The 17,739-nt window shown below is 47.9% G+C and overlaps 1 protein-coding gene across 2 annotated transcripts; it reads left to right on the top strand.

The window, feature by feature from the left end:
• The first annotated feature begins 3,348 nt into the window (after positions 1-3,348).
• RNH1 (ribonuclease/angiogenin inhibitor 1) lies at positions 3,349-16,511 on the top strand. 2 transcript variants are annotated; one of them, XM_068193826.1, is made up of 10 exons: positions 3,349-3,594; positions 7,035-7,140; positions 8,788-8,958; positions 10,905-11,075; positions 11,714-11,884; positions 12,652-12,822; positions 13,326-13,496; positions 14,425-14,595; positions 15,326-15,496; positions 15,713-16,511. In XM_068193826.1, the coding sequence occupies exons 2-10, from the start codon at positions 7,055-7,057 to the stop codon at positions 15,798-15,800; spliced, it is 1,371 nt and encodes a 456-aa protein (XP_068049927.1). In that variant the 5' UTR covers positions 3,349-3,594; positions 7,035-7,054; the 3' UTR covers positions 15,801-16,511. The 2 variants fall into 2 exon arrangements, with proteins under 2 accessions (XP_068049927.1, XP_068049926.1); XM_068193825.1 differs by lacking the exon at positions 3,349-3,594 and adding an exon at positions 5,413-5,475.
• The last annotated feature ends 1,228 nt before the right edge of the window (positions 16,512-17,739 follow it).

The raw sequence follows: 17,739 nt of genomic DNA, 5'->3' as shown, positions 1-17,739 counted from the left end.
TCTCATGGGTATTCTCATGGAGACTAGAGAGAGATGCCTCTACTGGCAGAGGACGTTTACTATTCCTTTCTGCAAAAAGGCAATGGTATCATGCAAACTGAAGTCTGAAAACCAGATGAGTGTGTGGTTGTTGGGGTTCTTTTAGCTCCAAGATTTCATTCTTGCCTTTTAAAGCTGATTTAAACTCACACTTCTGACTCCTGAACAAACTAATGAAATAACCAGCTGTCCCTACAGTGGCCTTCAAAGTTTCAGCAAATTATTCAAATCTTCCTGTGCAGCAGTATTTAACAGGAAAGTGAAATCCACTGCAGTCTCCCATTTCATCAGCTGCTGCACAGCTGGCATGAAGAGACTGTGCTGCGAAATACACCTGTGTTTCTGGTCTGGTCCTCTCATTTTCCCCTCTAGCTGTGGCCCCATCTCAGCCATCAACCCCTGCAATGTCTTGGTGACCAAGGGCAACTTCGGGATGAGGGAAAACCAGAGGACCGTAAGTCTGGTCAAACTGATGCTGCATCGCCCTCTGCAGACGGGCGGGCAAACACGGCCGCAGGCTGAGACAGAAGACGAAGAAAAAGCAGGGATGTGAGAAAAATTCCTCTGACAGTACTTTTTCTGAAGGTGTGCTGGTTGATGAACATATCCGGCAAGCTCCGTTTTCTTGGGGCTCCATTTTCGCTGGACCCACTGTGAAAGATGTATCCACAAGGATAAAATATTACACATACACTCACAGCATTATTTCATTATAATGCTCTCCACTCCCTCAAAAAACAAAACCAGTGCAAAATGGAAACAAAGCTTTTACAAGAGCAAGGAGACCACATCAGAACAGCAAGAATTTCCTCTCTAATGGTTTTCTTGTGGGTATCTATAATGAGCTGCCACAGTATGGAACATCCATATGTGTGTGTGCACGCATGCAAGTCAGGGTGAGCAATTGCCTGTAATTTGCTGAAAATCCCAAACCTTGCTCACAGCTTGCTACCAGCACCTGGTTTTTTTTTTGTTTGTTTGTTTGTTTTTAAGCTCCTGAGGCATCAGTTAGGCCACAATGTCAGGTTCTCCACTCTAGCTCCACAGATATTTTGCTCCCCAGTGCTTAATCAGCCCACTGACTCTTCAGGAATGACCCAAGTTTTGCATTTCCTCACCCTACAAAGCCTTACTTCAAGTTTGCACACAAGCTCAAGGAACAAATGGCTTCCAGCAATGGATCAAGTAGGATATAAACAAATCACTCACTGCAACAAATGGAGCTGGGCAGATGCTTAAAACTCACTGTTTTGATCTCCACAGCTGAATTTATGGAATGAATTGTCTGGTAGGGATCACACAGTCAAGTTAGAAAAAGATCTGTCACTACTCTTAGAAGTTTATTGTCTTTAATTACCATTAAGTATATACACAGAGGCATTATAAGAGCAGAGAGGACAGAACAAGGAACTGCTAGAAGGGGAAGAGGCAGAGTTTTCAGTTTACACGAATGGCCTTAATTTAAGTATTCTTGTGTAAGTTTACTCTAGGGTTATGTGCATAAATTTAGTTTTAAATTAAAGTAATTTTAAATGCAGAGAGGCAGCAGGGGCCAGATGGGCATCACTGTGCTCTCCCTCCCTGCTACAAAGATCAAAAGAGGGAGAGGATCTAAAAAAAAGAGGAGATAAATTTGAATGAACTCAAAAAGGATAATGGGAAACTGTGATAAATAGGGGAACACAGGCAGATGTCACTCACTGCCAGACTCCTCTAGACATCTTTAAGGAATCAGCCTGAGTCTGTACAAATAACCAAATGGACATGCCTTCCATGTCAGGAGTCTTCCACTGTTTCTGTGGCAAGACATTCACAGGTATTTCTCACTGGTGTTTGCTGTTGGCTTTCTGAGCCCCATTTTTTATGATTTCCTCTGGATCTGTGTGTATCTTGATGAGCAGGATGGCCTGGTCCTGCTTGCTGGGGAAAGGGCAATCGATTTTTCCAGAGATGCCTTTTGTTGTCCCCGCAGTGAGGGCAGCCAAAGGGTACAGAAGCACATAACTTTTTGGCAAGGCTATTTGGCCTATAAATCTAATACTTCACCAACACAGACCAGAGTGGATTGGGTGTTTTGCCCAGGGCAGGAGGTCTACAGAAGGTCCACGTGGCATAAACCTCTCTAAAACCTCTAACAAACACTAGACTTTGTCCTTCAGAGACTCCTGATAATGCCAGCAATGGCTGGATAGGAAATGACACCTTTGCCGTCGGGTCTTCAATTTGCCTGGTTGACCGGGAGATCTGCCAGCATAAACTTTCTTCCTATCACTAGTGGTCTTCCTGAAAGCATCATGCCAAGCAGAAAGGGCAGAGACATCCTTCACCAGCCACAGCACCCCCTCCATTTGCCTGCCAGGGAGCATCCTAACAAACACCAAAGCTGGGAGCTCGGGCCATCCCCAAGCTCTTGCCTGTGCTTCAGCAGGTTTCAGGTCAGACCCAGAAGCACAAGGACTGTTCTAGCAAATTCTTTGTGTGGATGACCCTATTTTCCTGAGAGGGAATAGGGAAGAGGTGAATTCTCTGGCTTTCAACTCTCTTCTGGGCACTGAGGAAGGTGGGTTTTAGCTCATGAGCTCTCCTGGTGATTGGTTCCCATCTCCTCCAGGAGAAGTGTAATAAAAGCAGCTGGAGGGAAAGCCTCTAGTGTTTCTCCTGCGGCTCAACAAAGGCTCTGTTTCCCAGGCCGTCATTCTACCATCATCTCTGTCAGCATCTGCAGCCACAGAAGGGAAAGACAAATCTGTCCTTCTGCTACTGGATCATTTGCAGGCTATTGAGACATTAATTCATCTTCACACCATTGAGAATGGGGGAAGAGGGCAGGTTACTTCAACCCACAACTATTGTGCAATGCAGTTTGAGTGAAGGCAGGGTTTTCCTTGAGGGGCAGAAGAGCCTCAAGTGGGAATTTGGGAGGAGGAGGTGAAGGAGTGAGGTCCATGCTTGCTGCTGAGGGGCAGTTTTAGGGAGACACAACCAGGGCTGTTCCCAAGGGACCCTTCCAGGGAGTGTGAGCATTCAGCTTGTGCAGAAGCAGGGGACTGCCTGTGCTCTAGCCCCTGCTGGAAAGAGGGATGCAGAACCCCCAGGTAAGGTGACAGGTAGGCAGTAATGTGCTCAGCATCATTCCTAGGCCTGGTAGGACAGGCTTGCCTGGAAAATGGAGAAACTAGGCAAACTTCACCATCTCCACCCACACTTCAACACTGTGGTGGCCTCATTTTTGGATGGATCCTTCAGTGGCAACTACTCCCTTGCTCTGGGCTAAACCATGGCAAGTGGCCACATAATCCAGTGTGAGAAGTAAAAGCTGCCTCTGTCACCATCAGGAGCTTTTTACACCATTTGCTTAGTCACAAGCCAGACATAATCGTGCTTGCTCTGCAAGGCCCTGAAGAGCTGCCACGAGAGGAAAAAAGCCGTCAGAGCCCAAAACTGTTTCCCTCCCTCTAGCAGGCACCATGTGTACGACAGCAGAGGTTGCGTGGTAACGGCAGCAGGAAGGCGCCAGCTCTGCCCTCGCTCCCGCACAGAACCGGCAACAGCAAGGTACGTATCAGCGGCAAAAGCAGGCTCTGAAACTCCCGAAACTTTCCCTCCTGCTTTCCGGGGAGGAACACGGAACAATTTTAAAGCCGTGCTTTGTAGGGAACAGCTGCTTGTGCTTAGTTGAACTGTTGTGTGAGCCAGGGTTACGGAAAGAGGGTGTTTGTAGGAATAAAAAACTGGGGGAGATGCTGAGATTTTGGGGGTGTAGGGAGGAAGGCAAGTCGGAGTGTTACCTAATGCCTCTCGGCACTTCAAAACCTTTCTTTGTTCCGTCTTGTGAAAATCTGAATGAGCTTTTACCGAGGCTAAAACTACCGGGAAACAATAGGGAGGGAGACGGGGAGTAGCCGGCAGGCGGAGGAGGAAGCGAGCCAAGGGATGACGAATGCCTTCCAGCCCTGACCAAGCGCTGCCACCCTCGCCCTGCCACGGGACGGATGTGCGGGACAGCCACTGGTCACTGGGGTCGGGTGGGGGTAGTGGCACGGGGAGAGCCCGGGAGGGCAACAGGCCTGACAGCAGCACAAGCCCGAGGCGCCCATCCTCCACTGCTGTCACAGCTTCGTTCCAAAGAGCTCAGAGAGACAGGCCTTTGTGCCAGCGAGGTGCAGCTCTCTGCCCAACGTGTTGCGCTAATGAGGGACACAGATACGAGAAGATGCGTCGTGGATAGGACTGGTGCCAGGGATGGGGAGCAGGGATTTCCCAGGCTCTCCAAGCTGGCCCTCCATGCACAGCTGTCTAGAAGCTGGAAGTCAGGGAGACCACTGAGGAGAGTGTTGTTTCCAGTTCAAACAATTCCTAGTTCCGCGCTCCCTGGGGAAGTCCTGTCTCCCCTAGCCGAGACCTTGCCACAGTGCCTCTGCCCTGGGTGACCTGCATGCATTCCCATCTTGCTCCGGGTCCCGGTTGGTACACTACCTCATCTTATGTTTGATACTCCCACCTTTTGTGCATCCCCTCATTATAGGGATTTCTCCTTCTCCTGTCTTGTGTCCTGTGTATCCCAGTGCTCCTCCTCAGGGGGGAAGAGCAGCAGGGAGATCAGGGTGGATGGGAAAAAAATGGGCAACAGGAGATAGGAGTAAAAGGAAAGGGAGGAAAAGAGGATGAAAATAGAGAAGTTGGTGAGAAGATGGAAAAGAGGAAAGAGAGCAGAAAAAGAAACAAAAGAATGGTGAAAGAAGGGAGAACGAGAAAAAGGAGAAAAGAGGGGAGAGGGAGGAAGGGAGGGAGGAAGGGAGGGAGGGAGGGAGGGAGGGAGGAAGGAAGGAAGGAAGGAAGGAAGGAAGGAAGGAAGGAAGGAAGGAAGGAAGGAAGGAAGGAAGGAAGGAAGGAAGGAAGGAAGGAAGGAAGGAAGGAAGGAAGGAAGGAAGGAAGGAAGGAAGGAAGGAAGGAAGGAAGGAAGGAAGGAAGGAAGGAAGGAAGGAAGGAAGGAAGGAAGGAAGGAAGGAAGGAAGGAAGGAAGGAAGGAAGGAGAAAGTAAAAAGGGGAAAAGAAGGAAGTGAGGAAAATGGAAGGAAGGAGATATGAAGGAAACAGATAAAGGAGAGTGAAGGGGGAAATAAATAAGGGAAAAGAGAGGAAAGGGGGAAAGAAGGTCAGAAAAGAGGGAGAGACGGAAACAGGGAGAAGTCAGGAAAAATTAAGAGAGGGAAAGACAAATGGAAAAGAGAGGGGAAAGGGCGTTAAGTGTCAGAGAGGGCAGGAAAAAATGGAGAGGGGGAAAACGGAGGGAAAAGAGGAAGTAAAAGGGAGAGAAAGAGGAAAAGGGGGAAGAAAGGGAAAAAGGGGAGGAGGGACAGATCCCGCTCCTCCCCGCCGCGATACGAGGCGGAGCCGGGCCGGAGCCGGCGGCAGCTGCGCGGTGGCGGCGCGGCGGTAGGAGCTGGGGAGCCGGGCCGGGCCGGGCCGGGGCGGAGGGAGCAGGGAAGGAAGAAAGCCTGGGAGGGAAGAGCGCTGCTTGCGGTGCGGGAGGCGGCGGGCAGGGGCGGCGGCGGTGGCGGCAGTGCCTCGGGATAGGACCGGGCCGCTCCCCGGGACCCCGAACGGAACGGGATCCCCCGTCGGCCCGCAGGAAGGTGCAGAACTCGGGGCTGCGGGGAGAACCTTTTCTCGATCCGGGGGGGGGGCTAAAACGAGTGCCCGAGCGACGCGGGGAGGGCTATGACAGTCCGGCTGCCACTGTCCCCTCGCGTGTCGCCGCTGGCTCCGATCCCCGTCACCCCGCGACACGCGGGGCTGTGGTGCGATCCCACGGAGGCCGTGGGCCGGGATTCCCGGCAGCGCTCGCGTTGGGAAGGGAAGGGCAGAGGCCGAGCACGCCCGTGAGCTCACGATGCCGCTGGCGCCGTGTCCCGGTCCGGCCGCGGTTCCCGAGCGCCGCCCCGCGCTCGGGCGCGGCCCCTCCCCACGTGGGTGCCGGGTTTGTTGTGGGTGCGACGTGACGGGAGCGCTGGTACCGAGCTGGCCTCTGGAAAGCGAGTTTGGGGTCCCCGCGATGTTACGGCGGCAGGAGGGGACTGGAATGAGGGAAGACGGTGGCTGCCTGCAGCTCACATTCCGATGGGATAGCTCAGGGATTATTCTTTTTCATGCCCCGTAGTCTGAGTCATGCTGGCCAAACCAGGAGACCAAGGCTGCATTTTGTCACCTACTACAGCGCTGCCTTTAACCCCATCCCTTGTAGACTAAACCTAGAGCTCAGCTACTGGCCTTGGCATGTTTTTGTGCACGTTTATCTGGAGCTGTTCTGAAATGCAGTTTGACTGCAGACCAAAAAAAAAAAAAACAAAAACAAAAATTCTGCTTACCAACTTCTCTGTACTTGGATTTGCCCGACCAGAATGATCTTTCAAACCTTGCATATGGAGTTGTGGAGCAACACTTCTCCCATCCGTGCAAGTTCCACTTTTCACATACGGACACACGTCCAGCAGGATTTTTAATTTGAGCCCAGGCAGTTCTTATGCTCATCGTCCTCATTCACCTAAATTATCTCAAAAATACCCCAATTTTAAGTACAGCTTGAGGGTCCACAATGGGTCAGGTGTGCCACGCTGGTGGAACTTGGTGTCTGTGTGGCTCAGGAGTGCCACAGTGAGTAGCACCAGTGCCCCTATAAAGCTCCTTCTGGTTAAGCTGTGGAGGGGGAAGGGGAACATCTTGTTCTCACTCAAGCAGCCTCCAGATAGCAGGCTTTTGCTGTATGTCTTCAGGATTCCTCTGCTTTTTTCCTCTCAGAGGAAGGCCTTCCCAAGTCCCAGACAAAACCATTCCAACTCTCCTGGCCTTATACTGGTGTTTGCAGGTTTTGGAAAATAATAATCTGTCCCCTTTGCACAGTATGACTCATGGCTGAGAGTTGGTGGGATTGAAGAACATCGTTGCTTCTTGGGCAATTAAAAAAAAAGGTGGTTTTATTTTGTTTTAATTTTCAGGTCTTATCTCAACAGCCAAAATGGAGCTTGACATCCAGTGTGAAGAGATGAGCCCATCTAGATGGGCTGAACTTCTGACCACAATGAAATCCTGCAAAACCATCAGGTAGTAACTAGTTGTGTACCGTCTCTTTTGAGTAAGAACTGTTACATTTCTCTCTTGTTTGTGCTTTTCATATTCAGAACTGTTTGACCTGGGATTTAGAAATTGCACAGCAACAGGAATGAGTCTACCTATTTTTATCCAGAAAGTTAATTTAAAGGGTGGATAAACCCCCATCCTCTTGCAAAGCTTTTTCAACTACAGATAAATATCCCTTGGTATGAAGTAATGTTGCCCTGTTTCTTGGTGTGGCATAGGGCTCAGCTAGGTAGTGTGATTTAAATATTTGACCAGCATTTTGGCTATTCTGCCTTTGTCTCTCAAGAGGGGGGAGACATCTCTCTGTGCTTATTAGGTTGCGCACTCTTTGGGTTGCAGGCTAGATGCTGTCAAGTGATTTTGGCTTCAGTAGTCAGGTATAAGCCATGGACCATCAGCTTTTAATTCTTCAGTTGACCTTCAGAAGTACCAGCCTTGTTTCTTGAGCAAGCAATGGGAGGGAACCATCTCCTGGGGTGTAAGGTGTAGGACAGAGCTCAGAAGAGTTGCTACTGCAGTCTTTCCCCTTTGCTGTTTGGGAATTCACACTTCATGGGATGGCATCATCCTGCTGGAGAGGATGGGCCTCTTCATGCCAGCAGTGCCTCGGAGAGCATTGGTCCTGGTGAGGACAACTTCCTTTTGTTTTGCAGGCAAAGCTTCATGGGCCTGGCCTTGACTTCCCAAGGCCTGCCTTGGGTGGCAGAAGGCAGTGGGATGGTTGTCTCCTGGGCAGAGGCTGGGCTGCTCCAGAGGCAATGGATGAGGGTGACTGTTGCAGGGATTGTTTCATCAGTGTTGAACGTGATCTCATTGGAAGTCGTGTCTTCTTGCTGGAGGAGGGAAGGAGAACCCTCATGGAGCTTCAGTTTTCATACTGTTCTCTAAGGAGAAGTGACCAGGCAACTTTTGGCACTCCTCGTTATGGCTGTGCCTGGGGCTGTACAGTTCTTAATGACACCTTCTTTTTGCTCTGTGTCTTTTCTGCCTCCCTCTATACCTCCCTGGCTGTCCCGTGCTCCTGATCCTTTCCTTGGCTCTCCTTTCAATTAAATTCATCCTCATTCATTTAGCAGCACCTAGAAGAACGCTGATGTCCCGTGAGGGAAGCCACTGCTGAACTGCAAACTCAGGGTTTGTGTGCTGAGATTCCTGCTGGAGGGAGATGGTGCAAACCAGCATGACTCACCTGCAAGACATCAACCTGCTGATGAGTGTCTCTGGGGCTGGCTGCAGTTCTCAGTGCAGAACCAGTCTGACAGCCTGTAAGCTGGCAGGTGGTTTGTCACTGTCACTGTTTAAGTGGAGGCACTTCCACTGTAGGGGGATGATTTGTGCCCTCCAGCTGTAGGGGGATGATTTGTGCCCTCTTCTGTGCAGCACAGAGGAGGAGCAAGGCTTGGGAAGCTGCCCTCCAGCCCATCCTCTGGTGCAGCCCAGAGCACACCTTGGTTTGGGCCATGCAACACCCAGCAGGTCCTGTACATACTTATGGAGGCATCCCAAAAACTGCAGGAACATTGCCCACTCTGCTTTCATGAACAGTGCTCTAGCCAGGGAAAGCAGAGCAACTCTGAGGACTAAAGTGCTCCTTCTCTCTTTGTCTTTCAGGATGGATGACTGCAATCTCTCCAGCAGTAACTGCGAGGATCTCTCTTCCATCATTAATACAAATCCATCCCTCACAGAGCTGAAGCTGAACAACAATGAGCTGGGAGATGCTGGTGTTGAATACCTGTGTAAAGGGTTGCTGACGCCAAGCTGTAGACTACAGAAGTTATGGTAAAGCTCCACTGTCTTGCTCTATCATGCTGTCACAAATGAGTGTTTTGAGGTCTCTTAAAGAATCACTGGCAAAGGCAGGTTTAATATAAAAGTGAAAGCACAACAGTTTGTTGACAAGGTTCACTCTACTACTTACTAGATGGTTAAAGCACATAGAGAAAAAGCAAACAAAAATCTAAAGTCAATAACCAATGTCAACTGAAGAATTATCTACATGGAGGTTGGGGGAAGGGTCAGGACAGGACAGGGTGAATAAAGACAGTCCTTTTGAATTCCAGGGTTCAGAATCCTTGCTAAGCTGAGTTCTGGACTGGGACAACACTTTAGGCCTGAAAGTTTTAACTTTTAATTTTTAAATTAAAAGTTAAATATAACAATTTAAGTTGTTAATCAACTTAACAGCACTTGATTAATAGCTTGAGTTAAACAATTTAACAAAGGTTCATATAGAATTTACTATAATGCAACAGTAACTCACAGGCCAAACTTATATATCTGAAGTACTTAATAATTCAGGACAGCAACAGTCACAGTCCATTTGCTATAGCATATTCCCACTCACAAGCACACAAACCTAACGGAGTATGTACAAGGTGCTCACCTGTGGAAAATTCCCCTCAAATTCAGTGAAGGACTCGCATCAGATGCCTTTGAGGTTGAGCCTCAGGGAATGGTAGTGCTAGCCCAGGATCCGTCATCGTTCAGCGGTCCTCAGAATGCAGCAAACTGGAGAGTTCCCTGGATCTGGGAGGCATTTTATAGAGGCACCCACCACATTATAGCATTAGTGGGCTTCCCTCAGCAACCCTGGTGTAGGAGCTTTAGTCAGAGCCAGTGGCTGTTGCCTCTGCTCCTTAGAAGTCCTCAAGGAGGGCTTCTGCCTTCTCTGTCCAGCATCTCTTCTGCAGCTTGCAGGAGTCCTCCAGCTCTTGAGGGGAATCTGGGATCTTCAGGACACTACCTTGTAAAAATAACTTGCTTTTTAGATCAGAAATTAAAGTCCCTGTGCCCCCTGCAAAGTCCTGTGCCAGGATTCAGGCAAATAGAAAGAAAGTTGACTGTGAAGCTGATGAAACTGCAGCTCTGTGATGGGCCTTCAAGAAGTAACTGTGGTACTCTGTACTGGAAGTCTTAAGTAATTTTTCAGAGAATTTGCCCTAGGCTTCAGACTTCTCCACATGCTCAAGTAGCAGCCTGGATTAGTGTTTTTCAGTTCTGTAGAAATAAAATTGTCCATTTTTGGGGTTCTGGTAAGGTGCCTTAAATAAAACAGAAACCAAATAAAAAGGAAATAAGAGGAATATAAAGAATAAATAAGAGGAAATAAAAGAGCAACCAAACCCAAGTCAAACCTCCCTGCACAACACCTCTCCATTGCTCCAAAATCTTATGTATATATAACTCTATAAACACCTCATAGCAATACCAGCACAGTTCCTATGCTATTTCTCCAAGCCTGAGTGCTGAAGCATCAACTTCATAGATCCTTCTTGTACTGTACCATTAAACTAAATTATATCCATCGTTGGATGAGATTTTAACTTCTGCCTACTCTGGATCACACTTCTAGAGGGGTCAAGAAATCATAAGATGCCTTTGCTTTATCTCTGAGGTCAGCCTCCTGATATTTAAACCACTTCTATAAACCAGTTATGGGGCTACCTGTAGGGTGAATCCTTATTCTGCTGGAGGTGCTGTATGAGTGATTACACTGAAGGAAGCATGTGAACTATTGTTTGTGGCACAGGTGTAGTTGATAAAATATTATGGCACACCTGTAAAATAATGGTACTAACCTGGACAAACCACTTCCTAGAGAGTTATGCACCATCAGAGCTGTGGTGTCCTTTCCGAGCTCCAACCTTAGCAGATCAACCTTTCTGAGAAGAGCCTCTGTAATTCTAGGAGTGCATTTCCCACTCCCTGTTGCCTCTCTCCTGCAGGCTGCAAAACTGCAATCTGACGAGTGCCAGCTGTGAGACCCTGCGCTCCGTCCTCAGTGCCCAGCCATCCCTGACAGAGCTACATGTAGGGGATAACAGACTGGGAACTGCTGGAGTGAAGGTGCTGTGCCAAGGGATGATGAACCCCAGCTGTAAGCTGCAGAAGCTGCAGTAAGTAGTCACTGGGCTTTTTCGGTCATCAGACAGGCCATGCTTGCTTTTCCCTTGACACAGGCAGGAGTTTTGTTGACAGGTGTGGATTTGTTCTTGTTTTACCTGAAATTGTAATATTTATTCATGCTGGTAGATCTTGTGGGTTTGGAAGTCAGGTGTCTGTTCCCATAGCCCTCCTGGCAGTGGTGTCTGTAAATGCAAGACCTCTCAGATGCCCAGGAAACACCAGATTCTGCTGTCCTTGGTCCTTGTTTTATGTCTGAGCAGGACCTGGGTGTATTTGCAGTCCCCAGCTCCCCCTGGGGAGGCCCAGAGTTGAGGGTCTTGGTGGTGTGGCAGTGTGCTCAGCCCTGTGCTCCAAGCTGCCTGTACACTGGTTTAATGGAGCCCTAGTGTAAAAATTGGTCTTGCTAGGGTCCCCTGGGATCTAGTTTAAGAATTAATTCTTCCTGAAATGAGCAGAGAGATGCTGTTAAAAACTTTCAGTTATCTCTGGTTTTAAGCATTGCCTGATCTCAACTCACATGGCATGTTTTCTCCCCTGGCTAACACCCATCAGGCTCAGCTGATTATTTTTGGTAGCAGAATGTGTAAGGAGGCTTGTCTTTTTGCCTGGACTTCTTTTCTTCTTGCAGGCTGGAATACTGTGAACTCACAGCTGATATTGTGGAAGCTCTCAATGCTGCTCTGCAAAGCAAGCCCACCCTGAAGGAGCTCAGCCTGAGCAACAACACGCTGGGAGATACAGCTGTAAAGCAGCTGTGCCAGGGTCTGGTGGAGGCAAGCTGCAACCTAGAACTACTACAGTAAGGAAGAGCTGGTCATCTCTAATGGCAGCTAGTGCTGCTGCTAGTCATACCATCCACAGGACAGGAAAAATTGCCAGGAACCCTTGAAATGTAGGCCAGATTTTTTGCTGGCTCAGATTTATGTAACTGGAAACTGCACACAAATGTCTTGAGCTTTCAGTTTTGGAGTTTTTGGCACTCCAAGTTAAACCACCACTTACTAAGGGAGACTGCTCACCTGTGTGTCAAAGCAGAATAATCACCCTCAGTGGCTCTAGTTCTTAAACTGGAATTACCAGCCTGTTGAGTATACTTATCCAGGGCCCTTTTTTTGCTACAAAACAAAGGTGCTGGGTTTGGCCTAATTTCTGTGGCAAAGCCCGTGAAGGGCTTTCTGGGAAAAGCACAATTGATTTTATCTTGTCCCTGAGGTTCAGCAGGGGTTGGCTCACCAGGGACTCACTGTGTGATGCTGCCAAAAGTTCCTCTTAAATAGGATAACTGATAAAAAGGGAAGTTTGGCAAGACCAATCCTTGCATTAATGCATATGAATGTCTGGGTCAAAGTGCCCTGCAGCCTCATGAAATGCAGGAGCACTGTGTTGCCTCACCCAGAGTCCCATCTTGGACATCTGTATCTTCTCTGAACCTTGCAGGATGTAGCAGTGCCTGGCTGAGCTGCACTGGTTTGCAGCAAGGACCCTTCTCAGTCTGAACTGGGGTATTGGGGTGTATCTAATGCAGTAGGTCTGGAGCAGCAACTCCAACTGTGCTTTTTCCTGCAGCCTGGAGAACTGTGGCATAACCAGCGACAGCTGTATGGAGATTAGTGCTGTTCTCAGGAACAAGTCATCTCTGATGGATCTTTCTGTGGGGGACAACAAGATTGGGGACTCTGGTCTGGCTTTGCTGTGCCAGGGAATGATGCATCCTAGCTGCAAAATCCAGAAGTTGTGGTAAGGGTGGGCAGAGGTTTCTTATATCCCTTCTGCAGTTTCTGAGCTGTTTAGGTTGTGCTGCTGGTTTGCTCCAAAGTGGAAATTTCTCATTTACCCTTTATGGTCAAAAAAGTGTCTCAGCTGCAAATCATTTAATTCCCAAAAACTGGGTGGAGAACACCATGAACAAATAGCACCACACTGAAATTGCTTGGATCAAATTCTGGTGAGAGGGCATATAGAAGTTTATGATGGCATTGTCTTGGCTTCCAGTTGAGTTAGCTGTCTATTAGAATTGCATATTTCTGTTTGTTTTTTTTTTTTTTTTTTTGCGTGTTACAAGCAGAGCTTTTGGTGCAGCAAGTGGAAAGTAAGGAAAGGAGGAAGCTGTGTGGTATGATGTATGAACGGATACAAGAAAATGAGACAATATAACCAGAAATTTAGAATACTAAAACAGGACTCTGTTTTCTAATTTAAGTAATTCTTGGGAGAAAATAACATTTTGTTTTTCCCTGCAGGTTATGGGATTGTGATCTCACAAGTGCTAGCTGTAAAGATCTCTCCAGACTCATCAGTACAAAGGAGACCCTCACAGAGATCAGTCTGATAGACAATAACCTGAGAGACTCAGGGATGGAAATGCTGTGTCAGGCACTCAAGGATCCCAAATCTAAACTTCAGGAGCTATGGTGAGCCGCTGCCAAGTTTCACATATCTACTACCTTCTTTGGAGGCCTCACTGAAGAAAGATGTAAGGTGAAGTAATGCCCACCCAGATGGATCCTCAGTTGTGATGGTTCCATAAGCAACTTCTGCTGTTTTTACTGAGCAGTTAAAAAGGGCTTTTCTAGACTTAAGGACTTTAAAAGGATTTGTATTTCTAAACTTGTAGACACTTTGAAGATGTGCCCCCTAACAGTTATCCTGTTACAACCAAAATGAAACAAAGCATCACTTGCAGAGCTTCTAATTAATTGTTTTATCATGCAACTAATGACATTTAAGAGACTTTTGAAGTCTGAAAGGCCTGATGAAATAGCAAAATGAGTGCTGTGATCAGGTATCTCAGGTTGTTCACTGGAACTAAACTCTCTCATAAAGATAAGATAAAAGAAAGCTCTAGTGACATTAAACATTTCTCATCATCCTGTCCTGTTGACTGTCTTACCTTTTAGGCTGGGATGGTCTGGGAGAGGAAATTTGTTCTTTCACTCAGAACTTGAATTTTCCTACATTGCAGATTCAGCTCCTGCCCCAGCTGGGTTCTTCCCCTGCCCTGGTGGCCTGGAAGTCAATGGGGTACCTCAGGAGTGCACAGTGGAGCCAACAGTGACTGTCAGAGGAGCACACTTCATCCTTCTTTGTTCCTGTGCTTCTTGGGCAGGTGCCTTTCCTAGGTGCACACTCCAAGACAGACATCCCACATAAAGAGTGGGAGAGGTGCTGCCTAGAAAGGACTGAGCAGACAGGCATTGAAAGGAGTACAGTGATTGCAGAAAAGCCCTGGCTCCTCTGTTCCCACTCTCTGGGCTCCTGTTAAATAAATGTAAAGAAGTGAACGGTGCCTGATAGTCTCTAGGTGTTCCACCTGGATCTCATCTCACTTTTGCCTTGCAGGGTTAGGGAGTGTGGGCTCACCACTGCTTGCTGCAAGGCTGTCAGCTCTGCTCTCAGCACCAACAAGCACCTGAAAGTACTGCACATAGGCGAGAACAAGCTGGGAGATGCAGGTGTGGAGCTGCTGTGTGAAGGGCTGATGCACCCCAACTGCAACATCCAGTCCCTATGGTAAGGTGCACTCTCAGAAGTCATCTTCTCTCTTGCTATCTGAATTCACCCTATGTCTTCTACTTCCATAATCCTTAGGGATGCCAGCACAAGTGCTGGTCCAGCCTCACTAGAAGGAGCAGGCAGCCAGCTGGAGCATCACCTCCAGCCCTGGGATGGGATTTGCCTTCCCCATGGGCTGTTCCCTTCCCAGCTGGGCCCAGGTCTGGGCTGTGTGATGCTCAGAGCCCCGTGCTTGTTCTCTCCATGCTGTTGGACAGAAGCCAGAGCTGTGCTCTGATGCCTAAATTCGCAGTGAGTGAGTGAAGCAGACGGGTCATGGGAGACATCAGTAAGACTTCAAGTCTGTCTCAGAAAGTGTCTTTTGACCACTTAAAGCTACTTGGTCATCAACTGAGAGGCCTCAGTTGTCCTCTTTAGAGAGGTGGTTGCAAGTTTCAAGTAGATGATGCATGATGGTGAAATTGGGAATAACTTCAACGGTTCCTTCTGCGCCCATAGCCACACGCTGTTATGCTTTAGGGAGGCCTTTGTGGTGTTCAGCAGTCACCATGAGGGCAGCTGTCTCTGTGACAAGACCACAGGCCAGCCCCTGCTGATGTCTCAGAGATGCCATTTTTGCCAGGATCTCTGGTCTGTGCTGGGGATGTCCACACCTGCTGGCCAGGTGTGAGCAGCATTTCCTGGAGCCAGGGCTCACTGTGCTGGCCTCTCCCTCCTCTTCCTGCAGGCTGGGGAACTGTGACCTGACAGCAGGCTGCTGTGCCACCCTCGCCACCGCCATGGCCACCAAGCAGTGCCTCACTGAGCTGGACCTGAGCTACAACCCTCTGGAAGACGAAGGCATCAGGAAGATCTGTGAAGCCTTGAAGAAGCCCAGCTGCAACGTGCAGCAGTTAATGTGAGAGATAGTGGTAGCCCTGGCAGGGATGGGAGGCTGGTGCTGGTGAGGGACTAAGGGGGTCCTGGGCTGTAAAGCCTATTTCTGGCTGCTCTTAAAGCTAGATGTGGCCCTTCCTGGCATATGACCTTCCCATACTGGCCAGTTGTGCATTTTTCTCTTCCCTTAACAGGAGGATGCTCACTAAATCTCACTTGCCTTTTTGTTTTGGTGTAGTTTGTATGACATTTTGTGGAGTTCTGAAGTGGATGATGAACTGAGAGCCTTGGAAGAGTCCAAGCCTGAAGTGAAGATCATTTCATGAGTGGTGACTGTCTGCAGAACAACATCAAAGCAATGTCCTCTTCTTAATCTGAACTTTTCTTATGTAAAACTAATTAACTTAATAGGGAATTTTCTTGTACCAAAACCATTTGTGGATTCCCTGAGTGGGTGTCTGGGGGGCTGATCGACCTTCTCTGTGTCTCTGGATGTACTAACTCTGAGACTCATGAAAGCTGCAGCATCACTATCCTTGAAATAAACAATTACTGTCTTGTAGAAGTGGGTCTCTAGCCTTTAGGAGCTCTTTAATCCTATAATCCCTTCTAACAAATTAGTTGGGCTTTAAAGAGAGCTCCTTTCCCAAGGCAAGAGAACTACCCACTGTATTGTTACTGGGTGGTGCTTTTGATAGGTCTCTGGGGAAGGCTTTCAAACAAACATAAATGTTTTTAATCTAAAATTGAGCTCTCCCCTGTCTTTCCCTAAAAGAGTGCTTGGAAAAGCAGTGGTGGCCAAGGCACTAAAAAAAAAAAAAAAAGAAATGAGCAGCTGTTCAGCTGTGTAATGTCAAATTCATGTCCTTTGAAAAGTGATTTTCCTACAAACAAAAGATGCTGTGTGCATTTCTGCTAGTATGGGAAATTATTAAATGATTGATATGTTTGATCTGGCAAAGAGTAGTTCTACAGGAACTTTATACTTAATTTTTCTACTTATAAAAATAAAATATATCTGTATATTTCTCCTTTAAGACCAATGTAGTTATTTGTGAACTGCAACATTACTAACACCTTGCTTTACTTGTTTGTTTTTGGTAACTCCCTAGCTGAAACATGCCTGGAGAAGATCTTAGTCAAGGCTTTAGGTAAAGAAAAAGCCTAGAAGACATTTCAGTTTGTACGAGACACAGGGGTTTCATGTCCAGAGTTCTAACAAGCCGTTGTTCCAATAGAAAATGCAACTGATGCACACCTAAACCACAAAAAAAATGAATATAGCTTTAAAAAATATAGAAGGCAAGCCTGCCATTGTCTTTGGCTGGCCTTGCAGTATGAATGCCAAAAAAATCCCATTCCCCAACGTCTCTTCCTGGAGTGGTCACTTGGTGTTTCCTTCACTGGCAAATTCTGTGTGGCATCCAGGGTAAAGGTGTTCTCTAGGCTTTGCTTCTTGCTGCTCACATTCATCCTGTAGAGGCCACAACCAGCTTTTCTTTGTCCTAGAAGATTTGACCTAAGCAGTTTCTACAATAGCCTTCACAAACTTAAAATGGTACATGAGAAATAGCTTAGTTGTGTCTTGAGGCAGGTGTGAAGGATAGGATTTGGTTTTTTTCCTCAAGGCATGTCTCTCATAGCTGCCCAAAATGCTAAAACCCCATTCCTTTTGGCTTTGGTCTTTCCCATGAATAAAAACTTAACCATTCTAAGGGGCTCATAAAGGCATGCACAGATGCCCAGATCAATTTCATGCTGGGGGAGAAGACAGGGCTCCAGAGGGTAAAGAGATGTGTAGGGAGAGCAAGAAAAATCAGACATCTGGGAGGGTGTAAAAACAGCCCTCTAAAAAGACACAGCAAACAGAAGTGGATTTTCCCTATCACGGCTACCTGAGAGGGGGCACTCTTCTCTTGCACTGCAGCTGCACTGCCTGGAAAATGCCTCCTGTTCCTCCCCCACAGGCAGATGAGCATTGGGAAGGGTCTGCCACCATGGCCGCACTGGGGGCGTTCAGCCTGGGACAGCCTGCTCCCACCAGGGGTGAAGTCCACGCCTGCCTTTGATCCCAGAGTAGCTTTGCATTTTCCCCAAGAATGCAGACAGAATTTGGAAAAGTCTCTGCAGCAAATGCCTCGTGTCCAGCTGCCAGCCACAGCAAGGAAAACCACAAGAGCCGTATTTTGCCTCCTCATGAGCTCAGGGCATCTCAGGCCAGGCCAGCCTGGTAGAGCTCTACAGTTCCCTCAGGATGGGGATAAA

This window comes from Anomalospiza imberbis, chromosome 6 (genome assembly GCF_031753505.1).
Source record: "Anomalospiza imberbis isolate Cuckoo-Finch-1a 21T00152 chromosome 6, ASM3175350v1, whole genome shotgun sequence".
Taxonomy (NCBI): Eukaryota; Metazoa; Chordata; class Aves; order Passeriformes; family Viduidae; genus Anomalospiza; species Anomalospiza imberbis.
This window is presented reverse-complemented; position numbering and strand designations above follow the sequence as displayed.